The 17077-nt window shown below is 44.8% G+C and overlaps 1 protein-coding gene across 1 annotated transcript in view; it reads left to right on the forward strand.

Annotated features, from left to right (window-relative positions):
- nol4lb (nucleolar protein 4-like b) overlaps positions 1 to 17077 on the forward strand; it is a 115511-nt gene that overhangs the window by 12497 nt on the left and 85937 nt on the right. Inside the window, exons 2-3 of the mRNA XM_088608335.1 lie at positions 10547 to 10702; positions 14588 to 14699. Coding sequence (XP_088464461.1) covers positions 10547 to 10702; positions 14588 to 14699 — 268 coding nt within the window. The remainder of the gene's footprint in view (positions 1 to 10546; positions 10703 to 14587; positions 14700 to 17077) is intronic.

Raw genomic sequence — 17077 nt, forward strand, 5'->3', positions numbered from 1 at the left:
GGCCTCGAGGAAGTGGCGTGCAGAGGGTGCAACCATGTCTCCGAGGGGCCCCCTGCTCTTCTAGAATGGTGCCAGCGCACGAGGGGGAGGAACAATAAATCGCTCCTGACTTCCTTTGTCCAGCCTTGTACCATCACCACTCAGCAGAGGCCCAGACAGAGCTGTCGTCCTTCCAGCCGCCACTGCTGGTGGTGGAAATCTAAGGCCATTGGCAAGGATGTATAGCTTTTTTTGTATGTTTGTTTTCCCTGCAAAGCAAAGGTCACCAACATGCTTAGACCAGTGATTATTTTAAGTCCCAGTAGGCTGGCAAACTTACTCTATGTATTCTTACTAACCATTCAGTTTAAAGGCTTCAGTTCTCTTTTTTTTATCGTGATGTGGGAGACCGGAGTGTGTGTTGCCCACGAAGCATTTGGATTGCAGTGGGGGCTGCCTTGCTTACAATTGCATCACTGGAGTCTCATGGAGAGCATGCTGCCTTCAAATTAAAAAAGCGCCAGTGGAAAGGCTGGTATTCATACCGATCTTACTGTGCATCTGCAAAATTTGAAGTTGTTCAATGACGAATGACTAGACTACTTATTGGATGGCCCGGCAAGCAGCTGAGGAACGCTCTGACTTCTTGTCGTCCTCGCTATTGTCTAGGGTGGGGAAGTTCTGTTTTAAAAATGAAAATCGGTTAGAGATACCCCCATTTTCACCCCACGTGCCCCCTGCTCTCCGCCAGGCTTAGCAGCAATGTTATCACACCTCCTGATTCAATCTGTAGCTCTCTGGTACCACCGCCCCAGAAATGAAGCGCTAATTACGTGGGAACTTAAGAGTTGAAACGAAAGGAACATGAGAACAGGCTCACTCCCTCTCCTCCCTAAATAACCCTGTCAGATGGGTTTTTAATTTCCAGCGGTAGAGAACTCTGACGCCACACTCCAAAAAGGAGATGCAGGTGATTTCAGACTCTGCTCACCATCGCTGTATAGCTATATTGTCGAGTAAACCTTGGTTTCTTTCAGGAGCCATCTGGATGAGATTCTTGGATCGATTACGAGCTACCAAAAGGGCTAGATGGGCTCCTCTCTTTTGTAACTGTTCTTATCTAAATGCAAACTTTACAAGCATGAAATTAGCAGCATGGATTTTCAGAAGGCCAGCCTCGGCCCCCAGTAGGTTGTGAATGCACGCACAGTGCTTGAGTCATCGACTAGGGATCACACAGGAAGGTGAAAAGATGTATGACTTTAAAGGGGGCACAAACCGAAACCACGCTGGCGAGAGGATGCATGTCATTGCATGTTTGGCTTCTGGAGCTCTGAAGAGAATCTGAAAGACACAAAGAGCCTCCCCTCCTGTTTGGAGCGTGCTGCTGTTGCTCGTCCTCGTCGAGAGGCCCTGCCGGCGCGCAGTTTGACCCCCACTCTGCAGCGGGACCGCAGCGCCGGCGACAGCGGGCTTGGGGCGGGCCGCTGGTGTGTCCCAGCCTAGAGCCCCCGCGAGGAGGAGGAGGAGGAGGAGGAGGAGCCGAGGCAGGGAGGGAGGGGCGGGCGGGCCACAGCGATGTTTCCAGGTCTCTAGCAGAAGTAACCTTTCTTATTGACACTGGTGACAACGGATGTGTTCCCGAAAATCCCTACAAGTTCTTTTCACAGAAAAACCCAGGTGTATTAAATGTAACAGGCAATTCTTTCTTCGCCCACGAGTTATTAACTTCCATAGTTGATTTTCTAAACGACTCCCACTTTCCCACAATGCTGACATGGCTTATTGTAAGGTTCCTCTAGCAGGATCTCAGATTCCACAATCCTTGCATATTGCATCTGTCACTGTTTTCACTGTTGCGCAGTGGCAGGGGACTGTAGTGAAAGTCTGGTTTGCACAGCAGAGGTGGTTTGGGGAAGCTGTATCTGTACTCTGCCATGACTGGTGAGACCTGTTAGGTTCTCATTGTCTTCTGGGCTTGAGAGGCAGTGGGCTAGGGAAACTGTTTCAACACACTGGGAGCCATTGAGAAACTGAGCAATTGCAAACAGGATTGAAAGAGAATATGAAATCAATCAACAGCAACAGTTTGATACAGAGATGTGGATACCTGCGGTGTTGACCTTTAAACCACATTACGTACAGTGTTAGAGACGTGTTGGTGACCTCATGTAAATATGGTGTCAAAATGTGCCCTTAAGACACGAAGCATCCAAAAGAGACATCCTTTGTTTTAACTAAGACTGTCTTTACACAAAGGGTTGTGGAAGTCTGAAGCAAGCCAGGCTGCACATCTGTGTGGTTGAAGCCAGTACTTTTGCTGCTTTCGAGAAACCTCTGAATGACATCCCAGCACCAGTTAGCTACTAGAAGTGAGAAATGGTCCCATTTGCTAACTTGATGTTCTTATTTCCTTTAATCAGTATGAATGAATCCTACACTGCTATTTTGAGCAGGGGGACTGCCCTCAAAAATACATCTGAGAAAGCTGTGGGAACCGTGGCCCTGCTTATCAGCTGCCAGTGTGCAGAGAAAAATGCCAATCAAATGGTTTGTGCAGCTTCACAGGCCTCTGACTTTAGATTGTAAGACTTCTAAGACCTTTGTAAGAAAAGCTTTTGGGAGACACTTTGTTTATAATGAGTATTTGCTTACATTAGGTTTTTGAATATAAAATTGGTGTCAAAATTGGGCAAAGTGCATGGTTATGTAAGGATAATATGAGTTTAAACTTAGCGCTGAGTTAGAACAAGCCAGGCTTGTAGAAACAGCTCTTGGCTCTCGCTCTGCAAACTGACAAAGAAAGTCTGCTTTTCCCTCAGGATCAGATAGCAAGTGTGCAATTTACAACCTAAGTCATGATCGCTGATAAGCTTTTAAAAAGGTGCACAGCGATGATGGAACAGCTTTAATTTTTGCTTGTGTGTTGAGTCTCACAGTCTTTCCTACAAGGTTCCGCGGCAGTGCTTGAAAATGCCACTTTTCATGAGCGCAGTTGTGTTCTTGCAAATAGCATTGCACATCTGCTGCACTTCCACAACATTTAGCTTGCTCCTGCTAGCAATTTATCAGTGACACAGTCTATCGGAAGGCATATGCATATACTGTACACGTTTTGAAATCAATGCTTCCCAGCGCAATTCACTTTCCCTTTTCCAGAGGAGAGCTGGGACAATAGCAGTCTGCTCCGAAGGGAAGAGAAAGCTCTAGTCCCCTACCCCCACCCGAAGGCTGTGCCCCCTTTAGCTCATCTTGGCTCAAGCTGCCAACTCCAGTTGGTAATTAGCATCCTAGCGTCCTATTAGTGCTGTCTCTTTGGTCTAATTACAGTGTGATGTAGAGAGCTTTCAGCAGTCAGTTCATAACTCAGTATAATTAGATTTGCGGACCAACCCCTCGGAGTCGTGAAAGATTTCTTCTTTACAAAAAGGGGGACCATGGAAAAAGCCTTTTGTTTTTATGCTCTGCGTGGTGATGCCGTTGACCAAAAAGTCGACCAATTACTGCATCTGGAAAAGAGTAGAAAGTCATCAGTAGAGCTGCTGTAGTATGGTGTAAGCGTCGTGCCTATGCTATGCCGCTCAGGATCAAGGACTGTCATGTGTATTTGCGTTTAATCAGGCTTTGGGAAGGGTAAAAGGCTGTGAAGCCAGAGGACGTGTAGATATAATGACGGGAGAAGCGAAAGGAAACTTATTACCCCAGGAGATTATATGTGAAAGAAAGAGAGACTGTGACACATTCAGCAATTAGTCATGTAGGCATTCATCTGTCTTCAGTCTCCTGTGCCGACATGAAGACTGAGCAGTAGATGTGATCAGTGAAGTTTAAGCACGATGAATGTGCTGGGCTTTCCAGACTGATGAGCGCGTTGGGAATGGGCCGAGCTGGACCACTGGAATAAGCAGAGGAACACACAAGGGTTTTGCCATGATCTTTAGGGAGAAGGACAGGGACAGGGACAGGGAGAGCCTGGGCTTGTTTGCCACAGAAGGTTGACTTGTAAATGTGACCTACTATTACATTAACAATCTGCTGATCCGATGATACCTCGAGGGCCCCTGTGTGTTTCTCACTTGAGTGATCTCTGTCCGTCTGCGCAGGGTTTGGCTGCTCTTGGGCAAAGCATGGCCATGTTTTTCCATCAGGGAACAACAAGCTACTCTGCACTGTAAAGATAGCGATCCTATAATGGCATATTATAACAGGTGATTGACTGTGAAATGAAGAGTCCAACATGTGTAAGAAATAAATCCATCCTCTGTTATTTCCCAAATAACAGTAAACGTTCGTGTCCAATCATGTCATGATCACATAAAGAGGCTCTTTTTGAAGAAACCGTGAGGAGATCAGCAATGCAGCTGCTCTTGTTGTCATTACGATCAGCAATGCAGCTGGTAGTTTCTTATGCATTTATTTGGTTTGCACTCTAGGGTCTGTTAAAGAAGCAGTGTACTAATCTGCATTTTGATTACGTCAAAGACGAACTTTTTGAACAGAAAAACCCAAAAGAGCTGCAAGAAAAGTACCCATTTGCAGAGATGACTGTCGTATCTCCCTCAAATTACCCTTTAATCCGCTGCTCTTCCATGTCATCAGTGTGACAGGCCACCAACCCTCTCTTCATTTCCTGTGGTGATGTGACAGACGCATGTTTTACTATAGATTGTAGCTTCACAAAGCTAGACGCCACTTCATTTACCAATTATTTTACTGTAAGGGGCAGCATCTTTAAGAAAGAAGTGATCATTTTATTTGATCACATCCATAGAGTTTATCTAACAATCATGTGGGATTGCCGTCACTGGAACAGGGTATGATTGGAGTTTTTTCTTCTCCACCTGTGCCAGCTATAGTAAGGAATATCAAAGATGGAGAGATTTCAGATCATTTCACAGGAAACCTTGGTTACAGTTGGTCTTGGGTACCTGGTCTTTCAGATCGGAATCCCTGTGATTTCTGGGTGGGTCCCGCAAAGGCAAAATGTTGAGTAATTACACACGACAGATGTCTGGAAGGGGGCAATATCCAGAGTCACAGTGGGCAATTGTCTTTGTCTCCAACACAGAAACACCCCCCGGCCTCGAGGTTTTTTTTCTTTTTAGTTTCCGGAAACCTCTTTATGAATTATCACTCGTAACAGAATTATGTGCAGCTTCATAGAAGGCCTTTTTCAAAGACCCCACCCCCAGAAACAAACAAACAAACAAACAAACAAACAAACAAACAAACACAATTACAGCGTTACCCTTGCAATGCTCTATAAACGCCTGTTGCTCTCCTGTTGTTCACTCGGCCTGGATATTTTAAGCAGCAGCGCGCTTCATTGAGATGTGGTTTAGGGCATTTGAATGGCGTCGTTCTGCTCCCCTCCAAGCCTGGTACTGTATACAGCACACTTTGCATCTCCAGAGGAGCTACTTCCATGACGGGGGGTCATGCAGCCGTTTACCAAATGAACCCTCTGGTATCCTAGCAACAGGGCTGCACCTTTGAGCTGTTTGCTCTGGGACGAGGAAGGCTCTGCGATAACGCACTGGGAGAGAGGCAGGGGGCCTCGGGCTGGGAGAGGAGAGAGGCAGCGCCAGACCATGGGGTCCATGTGAAACCGTGGATCTGCAGCCCAGCTCCGGTCGCAGAACTGTCCTCTGGAAGGCGGAAGGAAGGCAGCATGATGGGCATTGCGTGGCCTTTGCACAAAAAGAAGGAAAACACCAATGGTTTAGATCCTGTGTATGTTGGTTTTTAAAACAATGGATACCAGAGACGTAAAACCCCTTTGGAATTTTTTTGTAGGAATTCTTATAGGGAGACTTGTTTCTTACAAGTGTCGAGCTTGCACGGAAATACAATGGTTTTCAGTTTACCGTTCAGATTTCTAAAGGGAGTTTTTATTATTTTCTGTTATTTCTCATTTCTTCATTCTTAATCCCGAGACAGATGGTAGGCCTAATGTTCCGCGATGACCACAGGGTTTGGTGTAAATTTAGAAACGTGCTCTGAAAACCCATTCGGAGGTACGAAGGAGAAAGGAAGGGAGACTTTAATTACGTGGAAGCAATTGACAATATGGTGCACAAGCCTCCTTTTGTTTGGTCCTTTGAGAGTGGAACCCAGGGAGCACCAACCAGATAAAGAGCAGTTCCTACCCAGTACACAATACACCAGAAATAACACGAAGCCAAAGAAAATGTTAATTTCATTACGAGTTCTCAATTATAGTGGGACTTTTTCAATATTTGACATTTTGATAAATTCAGTCAGCACTAACTGGTTTATTACACACCTCTGATCACTGCTGCAGGCAGACGATCTCAGACACAAGTGGTTAAGATGCAGGGCTGCACAGTGGCTTCGGCTGTCCGAAGGAAATTGTCCTGCTTTTGTGACATTTTCGTATGACAAGATCGGGGTCATTGGGTTTGACAGACTGGAAAGCAGCTACATCTCATTGGCAGGAAAACGTAAAAACAGGATCTTATATTAATGATGATCGGCTGGGTAATTTGTGACATGCAGAAAATTCAGTGTTGTGACACATACTGTCCCTCTCTTGGGGGTCCGTTCATGAAATGTTTGTATTTCCAAAAACTACAAAGTATTCTTCAAATTCAGTATTTCTGAAAATGGTACATTTCAGTACTAGTTGTTCTGTACTGTTAATGAACTTAATGACACTTTTAATTACCCTATTAAAATAGACATTGGACAAAGAGGTCTCATTGGTATGAAGCGTGCTAGCCGATGCTGATTGTACAGGTGAAACCCCTGTCCTGTAAGATGCGGCCTTCTTCCAGCGTAGTCACTTCTTGTGAAGTACTTGCCTGTTAATGTTTTACAGGGCCGGTTTATTGTTCAGAGCTTTGACTTTGACCTGTTATCTCTTGCCTTCAATATCAAACTAAGGAGTTTTGACCGCCCCCTCCCCTCCCCATTTCTCAATAACGGGCATCTTCTGTCACAAACACTCCTTACACAGCCTGCTGATGTGCCCACCAGCTGGGAGCGCTTAACACCCTTGCGTTTCAACACGGGCCGACGTGTCTCTTCCCCGGAGTTCTTTTTAGAAGACCCGCAGCCGTTTTTATATGTGGGGAAATAATAAGTACCTACAGTCCTGTTCCTTAAAAAAAAAAACCAACCCTAAACAATTAAGAAATCAGGGTCGATGGACAAAGAGTGCAGGAAGACCCAGGACCTGTTATGATTTCCTGTTTCTTTGAGAAACAAAGGCTTTTGAGCTTTTCCTTCTGGGTGTTTGTATTTTGCAATGACTGCCTGTTGAGGGATTTCCGCACATTTACGATATAAACAGACATTTTCCCCCAGGGCTGAAGAGCCGCGCTTGTGTCTTCAGCAGCGTCCACGTGAATTTTAACATGTGTACTCGCACAGGGCGTATGTGAACTGTGAAAGGTGTCATGTGAAGGATGCACAGTACCTGCCTTCGGAACAGAGTGTGTTGTGCCTCTCCCCCTCCGTCCCCTCCCCCTGAGGGAAACGCAGCCCTCGATATAAAAAAGAGGAAGAATCAGCTGACCCCTAGCAAGTGAAGGTGCCCCAGCTGTAGGAGGCTGGATTAGCTCTTCCCTGCCAGAAGTCTGCCTGTCCTGCACACTCTGCTGTGTCGCCATGGAAACACTCATTACCTGGCTTGGGGGAGAGTGAGCAGGCTGGTTGGACTAGCAGCTCTTTCAACAGGCCCCACTCAGGGCAGCTCAGGGGAGACGGAAGGGCCTCTTCCCTGCAACCTCTAATACCCCCCCCCCCCCATCCCCGGCCTGGGTTCTCGATCCCCAGACAATAGACTACAGCACAGTTGCTAATTACTGGTGGTTTGGTGTGGTAAACACTAACTGCAATCCCAAGGCAAGAAGAAAACACAGGGCCAGCTCCAGGTCCCGTTTTCAAGATCCGCGTAGGAGACACCTACTCCGAGGAGTGCCGGGATGAGTCAGCTGTTGCCTGTTTTCGTTTTTTTGTTTTGTTTATTTTTTATTGTTCCCGTGGCCTTTATAGGGAAGAATCCGTCGGGGGGGGGGGGTGGCGCGATGCGGAGTCCTTCAGCCCCCGAGATTCGATAAAGGGTTCTGCGTTGAGAAAAAAAAAATCAGCAGGATCCCCTCAAAGAAAAAAATGAAAAAGGCGACCGTGGCTCGAAATAATCGCCGCCGAAAGGTGGGGGGAAAAGTCTGGGTTGCCGCCCCTCAGATGGTGAGGCACGCTAGAGAAAGTTAACCTTTCGTACCGCGGCTGTAGTTCGGCCGGGTGTAACGATCTGTCATCCTGCCTGCGGCAGAGTGCACCTGCCCTCAGAGGTCAGCTCTGGTTTCTATGGAAACAAGGTTAGCCTTTAGGTAACCGGAGTGCATCTCTCTGGGTTTTAACAGAGCATTGACTGAATTGCACAGGCAGTCTAATCGCTAATCTTCGTAACTAGTTCCAAGTGTGGGACTAGAGGGAGACGAAAATATACATGACCAGTTAGTATAGTCTTTGAAAATAATTGTGACTCTTCTGCTTGAGATCTCAAATGCTGTGCGAATGAGCCCTGTTTTCCTGATCACTCGCTTGCTTCTTCAAATTCGTTCTTCTGTGAACCATGAAAATATGCTCTAGTATACTGTATGTTAGGCAGGCCGATTTTGTATCCGGTTGTTTTGACGTGTTCCGAAATCAGCTAACATTCTAGCAGGGCCTGTGATTGTCAGAATGTTGTTCATTCTTTAAGGTCAGCATCATGCTCCAAATGTATCTTTCATGGTTTTAACCCACAGAGCCTTCCACCAGAGATCACGAGTTCCTGTTTTATGATTCTTCGCTAGCACTGGCAGAAATAATGAAGCATTACTGTTCTTTCCCTGATCATTCTTAATGAGGCTTTAATATTTAAGTACAGGATGGTTGTGGTGGCTGGGCACTGCATTGCTGTGTTGAAATAAATAAAGTGGCTGTTTTTGTTGGTAGAAGAAGCTCATAGAACTGTAGCAACAGTGCTAAAGACCAGCTGCTTCAGCATAGCGTTCAAGAGTACTGCGTTTCATACTGATTTGATCTGCATCTTCTTGAGTGACACCTCACCCTCCAGCTAATAGTATCACTGTTTTTCACCACAGCAGGATGTCACACAGTTCTTGTAGACTAGAGTGAGAGGCAGGGTTATTTATGGGAGGGGGGTTGAGGGTAGTCTAGAACATGAGGACCACGGAGCAATGAAAAATCTGATGTTTCATCTAAAGGGCGGCAGCATTAATAATAAAAAAACTTTCCCTCATGCATTAGGGGTGATTAATGACAGGCGTCTGGCAGGGCAGCAGGCCCTATAGCTGCTCAGCTGAGTCCCAGCCTTCAAGCATCCTCCTAGCCAGAGCCCATGCAGAGCGACACTGGTCAATACTTTTTAATTAAGTTGTGGGTTTCCATGCAGCTTGAGGTGTAAACAGTCGGCTGTGTGGTATCACTTAATGTACAGTTGACAGAAAACTATTCATAAAGGTGTGCGCCTTAAAAAGATCCATTCTTTAAATAGCCAGTAGAATGACCTTTTTTAAACCCTGTCCTAAGCGCAATAGAAAATGTGTATTAGTCACAGATCTAATCGTAATATTAGAATGATGCTTATTAGAAAGGCTGCTTAGAATATTACTGAGCTGAAGAATGAGTCTTTTAGATAATAAAATCATGCTGACAAATGAATGATGATGCTCAGCTGTAGACCTTTTGTGACCAAAACTTGTATTTTCTAGGTTAGAACTTGCTTCTGTGACTTTACTTTGTTTAAAACAAAAATGCTGTTTAGAAAAAAAAAACGTCCACTGGGACAGCGCCTGTTGTGGTTACATTTCTTCTTTTTTTAAGCTTGTCCGTTGCAGCTGCCACATCTCTGGCACGACTGTGGCTCTGTGCTCCGAGCGTTTGAGGTCGATAAGCCTGTCAGAAAGTAGAAAACTTTACCCATGAGTCATCTGAACTCCCGACAGAGGGCTCGATGCAGAGGAAGTTTAGGTTTTTATTTCTCTTAATGTATCTGTACTCATACTTTTCAGAGTCTGCTTGCAAATAAAAAGTTGATTCATAGCACGACCTCTTTCTTTTTGCTTCATACCATACCGGCCACTCAAGTCCCTTGAGTGTGGGCTGCTGAAACACGTTTTCAGCGTGGTTCCGATCTAACCTCCAAAGCAAAAATGCCAAGGTAACTTTCAGTTGTTTGCAGAAAAAGATTATTCTTGCCACAATATTTTTTTGGTTGTTCCGTCAACTAAATATTTGCCTTCTCCTTGGTGTTCATAGAACGTGCTAATCTGGATGGCAGCCTGACTTGGCTGTCCCAGTGGTGGAAAGCTGTACGGTATGGGTTGATCCCAATCCAGATAAAAAGTGTGTATTATGTAAGCTATAACTGTACTGTGGCTATAGATAGTGTGATAGTGAAACAGGAACAATCATTTTTTTGGTCTGTTATTCACGTATTCTTTTATAAGTTATTATATATTGCTGCTGATCACTCTTTGCTCTGGCGATTAGCAGGTCAACATGAGCTTACGCATGTTCCTCTCTGTGGCAGTGTGTGGAGGGGGTGCCAGGCCAGGACACCTCCTCCCTGAAGCGCGTGGCAGTGGTGGAGGACTTCTTCGACATCATCTACGCCATGCACGTGGAAATTGGCACCGACCCCAACAAGGCCCCCAAGCACGCTGGCCAGAAGAAGACCTACAAAGCAGTAAGATAAGCCCGTCAGCCCCTTCCCCAGCCATTCGGACTTTTCACCTCTGACTCTCCTTTAAGATTCTCCACCGCTGTTTTCCAGTGCCTCTTAGAGACATGCATCAGCAAATAGCAATTACAGGAACATAGATCTGCACTTGTAGAGTTTGTAGGTCGTTAGCAAGGCGTGTGATCTGCACAGTGCTTAATTGTGGAGTGGCTGCAAAAACAGAGTCTCTCTAGTGGCAGATTGAGGCAGAAATCAAATTTGGGTACAGTCTGAACGGAAGTTAAAATACAGGCTGGAGGGATAAACAGTTCAAACTAAGCAAGGTAGAAACTCTGACTTCTCACAAAAAAATATTTTCTTTAAATTTGTTTGCCAAAGCCAGTATGTTGTGTGTTTTGAATACAGATTTTATTTTAATTTTTTACAACGTGTTGGATGTTATACTTTGCTCGCCCCAGATGAGACCCTCTAAATAAGAAGTGTAGTCTTGCAGATGATGTTCTAGAATATTTTTGTCTCCTGCTTCTTTCTGAAGCCATTCATTTATTTTTAAATTCTTATGATACCTTATTTAAACTCAAGACAAGTGTCAATAAAACCAGTGTTTTCTTTCAGAATGACAAATATTAGAATACAATGTGTCAATGGGACCCTGCTGTTTCAGCATTGTATATGACATTCATCTTTACCGTGACAGAGTCCTAGGCTGGTGTTCGTTTATGGGACAGAGCACAGTCTGTCAGTGGAGGGGTATTCTCAGCTAGACCACAAAGATTTACATATTCTAATCTATGCGTGAAATGTACTGTATAGTCGTGCAAATACCCCGTGCACGAATTGACCCATTGGAGTGTTTCTGTGCACGTTTTCAAGGATGCCTAAGAGACGCATTTAAAATAATGAAAATGTTAGATATCTGTTAAAACTGAGAAGTGAGACTCATGCTGAGCTAATACGATGATCAAACCAGTTTATCAGTTACAAGGAATGGGATGAATTCCAGAGCCCGCAGGATATTGACAGTGTCTGCACCTCCATTTGCTCATTTATTCCTATTAAGAAAGGCAGTGACGCAGATCCATGAAAATGAGATATTTTTTGAAAAAAAGAGAAAGGTGTGACTTTTTTTGTTTCATATTTTAGAAATGTTAAACATAAATCAGGAGGGATATTTTGATTTGGATTGCAAGTGTCTTGCTTTCTTTTTTCAGGGGACAGGGCTAGCCTTATGATTTTTTGTACAAAATGCTGTTTTTTTCTCTCTCCTGAATGGGTGCTTGATGCACAGAGGTTATGGGATCATTTAGATTAAGTGCATCATTTCATGAGTACAGAAATAGTCTTCATTTACTCTTTTGACAGATTATCAGAGAACACTTGTTACTGTATATTACAGTACAAAGGTGTGCATCTTTTTAAGTTAATTAGCCACAACATTATGACAGTGAAGTGTATCTTTTGTATAGTGTATACTGCAGTCAGAGTCCAACTGTAAAACAATCATCCTGTTCGGATACCAGAATTTCCACTGGGGCAGGTTAAATTTTAAGTACTGATCTGAGATGCTTTGTCAGGTAGTTTTATCCCTTAGTGGAAGGATTTTCCCCCTCTTCTGGCCAAAGCAAATACTGCAGCCTTTGAAAAAATATCACTAGATTTCTGTGCCTTTTTCATTCCTGTTTTCTGTTCTCAGAAACCTAATATGTAACATGTTATCTTAGCCTGGTGTAGCAAAGCACAGTGAATGCATAAAGTCCATAGGAGGACATATAAATTAATGTGAAATATAAAGTAAAAACACATGAAAAAAATCAAGATTACCTTGCAAATTGTCAAAATTAATCTTTCACAAAAGTAGTGACTGCCGGTCTAGACATGCCTATATAAACCCTGTGTGTCGCTCACTGCAACCTCTGCAATGGGGCCTGAAGAAAGGAATTAAAATGTGGGGATGACATGAAAAGTGTAGAGTAGTCCTTGAAAACACAGCTGGTGCTAATACTGTCAGACATTGGGAGGCAGAGGCTAATCGCAAGGAGGCTCCAGGGAATCCAGTTATAGACGTTACTGGAAAGCTGGAAAGAAACGCTAAATAAAATGAATCTTATCGGGAGAATGAAGGGCCTTGTGTAGCCGAGGAGGTGAGTTTCCAGGCAGCCGGACTTGGCCCTGTGCTCCTGGAGGCGTCCTGACTGAACACGTCTGGCGGCAGGCGTTATTGAGAGCCGCAACAAAAACCGCCAGGGGTCCCGCGGCGCAGGGTCGATCCAAGGTCACCCGGGAATGCCAGCGGGGGAGCGGGAGGGAGCTGGCACTGGCGCTGGCACGGGGAGTGGGAGGAAGGGCGCCGCGCTCCTGTGAAGAGAGACCTCCTGCTCTCCGGATGGGGGCGGGAGGGGAGCATTCCTGTGGAACGGCGCTCGGTTCTCGTCCGCCCTGTGGCGGTGATGGCATCCCCATCACGCGACGCCCCTGGCACCTGATGGCCAGCTGGCAGGGGACCCGGGTTATTTAATTGTTTTTAACGAGCCTGCGCAGCTTTTGAAAATTGTGCGCTGCAGCTTTTCAAATTAGTGTTCAAATTCTGGCTGAACTGCCTCACAGAACCAGAGAATTGACAAATTAAACACATTTAAGAATGTGTCTCTTTTGTTTTCAGTAGAAAGCCACTTTTAGATAAGGTATCCTCCTCTGTGGGCTGAGGGAACAGTACATTTTCTGTGTAGACACTCCTACATGGGGTGTAAAATTCCTTCTCTGCATCAGTAAGCAGGCTTGCATGAAATGTCTTGGAAAGCATCCCATACAAAGCCCATCATTTCTAGGATCAGGGTTCCGGGGCTCTTTATGTTTTAAAGGCGACAAGGCACCAGCTCCCTCTGCTCTGAGAAACACGGACTGACAGCAGATCTCTCCCCTGAGGCAGTGGTTGACATTTCTCTCCGAGCTTTGGAGGGCAGTAACGGAAGGAAAAGCCGCTTTGGAATCCTGTGGCTCATAACCGGGGCCTGTCCACTCTGCAGGGCATTAAAGTCAAATGGAGACGCGTTTCGTGGGGGAAAGTGAGAGGTCTTAGAAAGTGCAAGGGTGGCTGGGACTTCAAGAAGAGCACAGCACAGTCAGCCTAGCAGACCCACATGACTTTTTCGCAGACTTAGGGTGACAGAGCAGGAATGACATGACCTCAGCAGAGGCAGATTACACAGTCCGCGGGTTTTTTAGGTAGTTTTCCTTCTCTGCTTGGAGGGAAAGCCACAGTCACGGGTGAGAGAGAACTAATTGGGGAGCCTGTGCATACACAAGGCTTGCTCTAGCAAATTACCTGCCTTGGCAACAGGAAATCTGGCAAAGCATAAATAACAAAGCGGAAATAAAAAGATATAGCAGCTTTTTTTTTTCTGAATGCGTCAATATAAGACCACTAAAAAGTGTGCTTTTCTTTTCTCTATGCTTCATATTCTTTCATTCTTCTGAGGCCTTGAGCCACGAATGCTAGTTCTAGCCTTGAGCCTGAGTTGCATACAAAAAAATGTCATTACTAGACCACGTCCAGTGGAGGATAGTGGATTCACATGAGCACAATATCTGATGGCCCTTATCACGCAGATGAAATATTTCTGCAACAACAAGTCAAAATTAAACTGCATTCCAACTACATAGCGTAGGCTAACATGGCATTAAGTGTAAGCAATTATTATTATTGCGTTTCAGGAGTATTTTCCTGAGCTTTACAAGACTATGTATGTTCTTTTATGTAGATCTGAGAAATAGATCGACAAATTCTAATTGCACATCCATGCATTGTGAAATGTGTTATCCTGATTTTGTGAAGATTGGGGAAAAAAAAAAAATCAAACACTGAAACAGCTGATTTTTTTCCCCCCGGGGCAGATTGCGGAGACGTACGCGTTTCTCCCGAGGGAGGCGGTCACTCGCTTCCTGATGAGCTGCCACGAGTGTCAGAAGAGGATGCACGTCAACCCCTGTGGAGTGGAATCCAAAGGTACGGAAGATGGACTTTATCAGTCAGCGGCTTTGGATGAAACAGGGGCTGGGGGAGCGGTTCCCCTCGGAATTGTAACTGGTCGGTCAGTCCCAGTTCGGCGCTGGAGCTGAAATTTAAGGTTCAGAGCAGGAACTGACCAACTGATATTTTACATCAAGAGTTGGAGGACTGGGTGGTGGAGTTTGCCACCAGTGCCAGGGATTACTCCCGAGTGATGACTCGGATCAATGGCAGCTGGGTGCCTCCATCCTCATCGTGCTGATCGGCATCATCCTCTGGTGTTTGTCAGAGGATCCACTGGTGTGAATAGAGAATCTATCCATACAGACGTCACAATTTAATTCAGTCTATTCCGTCTTTTCTACCTTCAGTCTGCATTATGTAATGTGCCTTAAAGGATCGAATGGATTATAGGTGCAAGGCACAGGTTGTTTATGTTTATCTGTTAGAGGTTTCATGCAAATACAATTTAACAGCCTTTCTCTTTGAAAGAGGGATTTGGATGTTGCAGATGGGGAAATATCCTGCTGTAACTTAAACTTGGCTTCTTTAAACTCACTTAAACTGTCCTTATCGTGTACCTGACCCTTCATGGAGTATCATACACTGCTTGTCCCTAGTCCCTAGTGTGCACTCTCTCCTTGTGGCACTGTGGGTCCTATTTTGCACATGTTTTGGGCAAAATCCAGATAGGGAAACAGGTTTTCTCTTCTTTTTTGTGTATTCTGAGTAAGGATATTTATTGCTTTTGCCAAGTGATGACTCCAGTCACGGTCTGTCTCAGCAGCGGTCTGGTCTCACTGCAGGTAAGAAGATGTTGGCGCTGGGCAAGGACCCCTTCCTCCATCATCCCTAGATCCTGGCCTGTCTTGAAACTGGTCCTCTCTACTGCTCGAGTCCACGGTGCCAGTTGGTTGGGCCAAGATGGTCAAATCCTTATTGGTCAGGGCTTGTAGAAACACTGACCATTGTTTTATGGGTCCCCTGCTATGGACCTGGAGAGTGGAAACCCCAACAGGGTATGTGTAGGGGGGTGTAATGGTGTGATTTATTGTGTTTGAAAAAGCTAATAAACAGCATCAGTTCACAAAACACATCAAGGTACTGTACATTTAAACAGCCCGCACTGACATCTGATTGATTCGAAAGTCAGGGTGGAGGCTGGGAGAACGCTACTGGGGAAATTTGGGGAGTCTGAGTCAGGGTGGCGGAGAGAATCTATCAAGCAAGACTATCGGCTGCCCCTTGCACTATTGTTACAGATTTTGTTGTGAAATTGGGAATGTTTGTTGTACTGTTCAATTCTAACTACTAGAGATAAAGCATCTACTTTCAGCAGTTTTTTGTTGCTAACTGATAGAAATACATTCACTTAATCTGAATTCCCTTGACACTATATTTGAAGAATATAAAGTGACTAAGGTGACCGGTGTCTAAGGCGCACACATTTCCCACAGTCCCCTAAAGGGTGCTTCTGCCTACCCCCCAGGCCTGGTGGAGAATTATTAATGCAGTCTGTCTCTTTGGAAGCAACACTACACCGGCACACACGAGCCAGGCCATTGTAGTAATAAAGAGCGGCACACAGTCTTAAAAATAGCACCCTTGCCTCTCTCAGGCAATCATTTTTTGCAGGCTCCTGCACATTCTAAATCCAGCCAAGTGAAGCAGGAAGTCTATTGATTTAAAGGAGCGAAGAGGGTTAGCAAGTATTTTATAAACAGTGCAAAAGACAGACCTGAGGCTTGAATCAGAGTGCATTTGTTAAAACAGTGTTTTGATACGGAACAAGCTGTGCAAGGAAATAAGTAACTAAGCTAATTGCTGATCTTCCCTATGGGTCTTTTATCCCCTCTGCCTCAGCACTTTGTATTCAAGGTTCAAAAATTAATTATTGAATAGAATTAATTACTGTGCATGGTGCCATTTAATTAGATGCATGTAATCAGGGTGCTTTAAACACAGAGTTTTTCAGACTGGAGGTGATTTTGTTTGCTGACATTGTCCTATATAACCATTGATTTGGGGTTCTAACACAGATTGCACAATTGTGCCACTGTGTTGTCTCGGCTCAAGGAGAGAAAGTCAGAATGCATTTGTGCACTTTTCTGCACATTAACTTTGACTTAAACAATGCTGACTTGTAATCGGCATAATTTGAAGATGTGTATATATATAATCTTCTCAGTAAAAACTTTAAATCTAGCCTACAGCCCATCATACATTTAGGATTTCTGAGAATCTTGAGCAAAGCCCTGAGTATCGATCAGCTCAGCTTGGGTGTGGAACATTGTTCCTTGATCCCAGTGCTAGCCTAATGGATTGTTTGATTATTTCAATTGATCTGGACTGGATTGGCTTAAAACACCCCAGTT

The sequence above is a fragment of the Lepisosteus platostomus genome, chromosome 15, assembly GCF_059453375.1.
Source record: "Lepisosteus platostomus isolate fLepPlt1 chromosome 15, fLepPlt1.hap1, whole genome shotgun sequence".
NCBI classification, from domain to species: domain Eukaryota; kingdom Metazoa; phylum Chordata; class Actinopteri; order Semionotiformes; family Lepisosteidae; genus Lepisosteus; species Lepisosteus platostomus.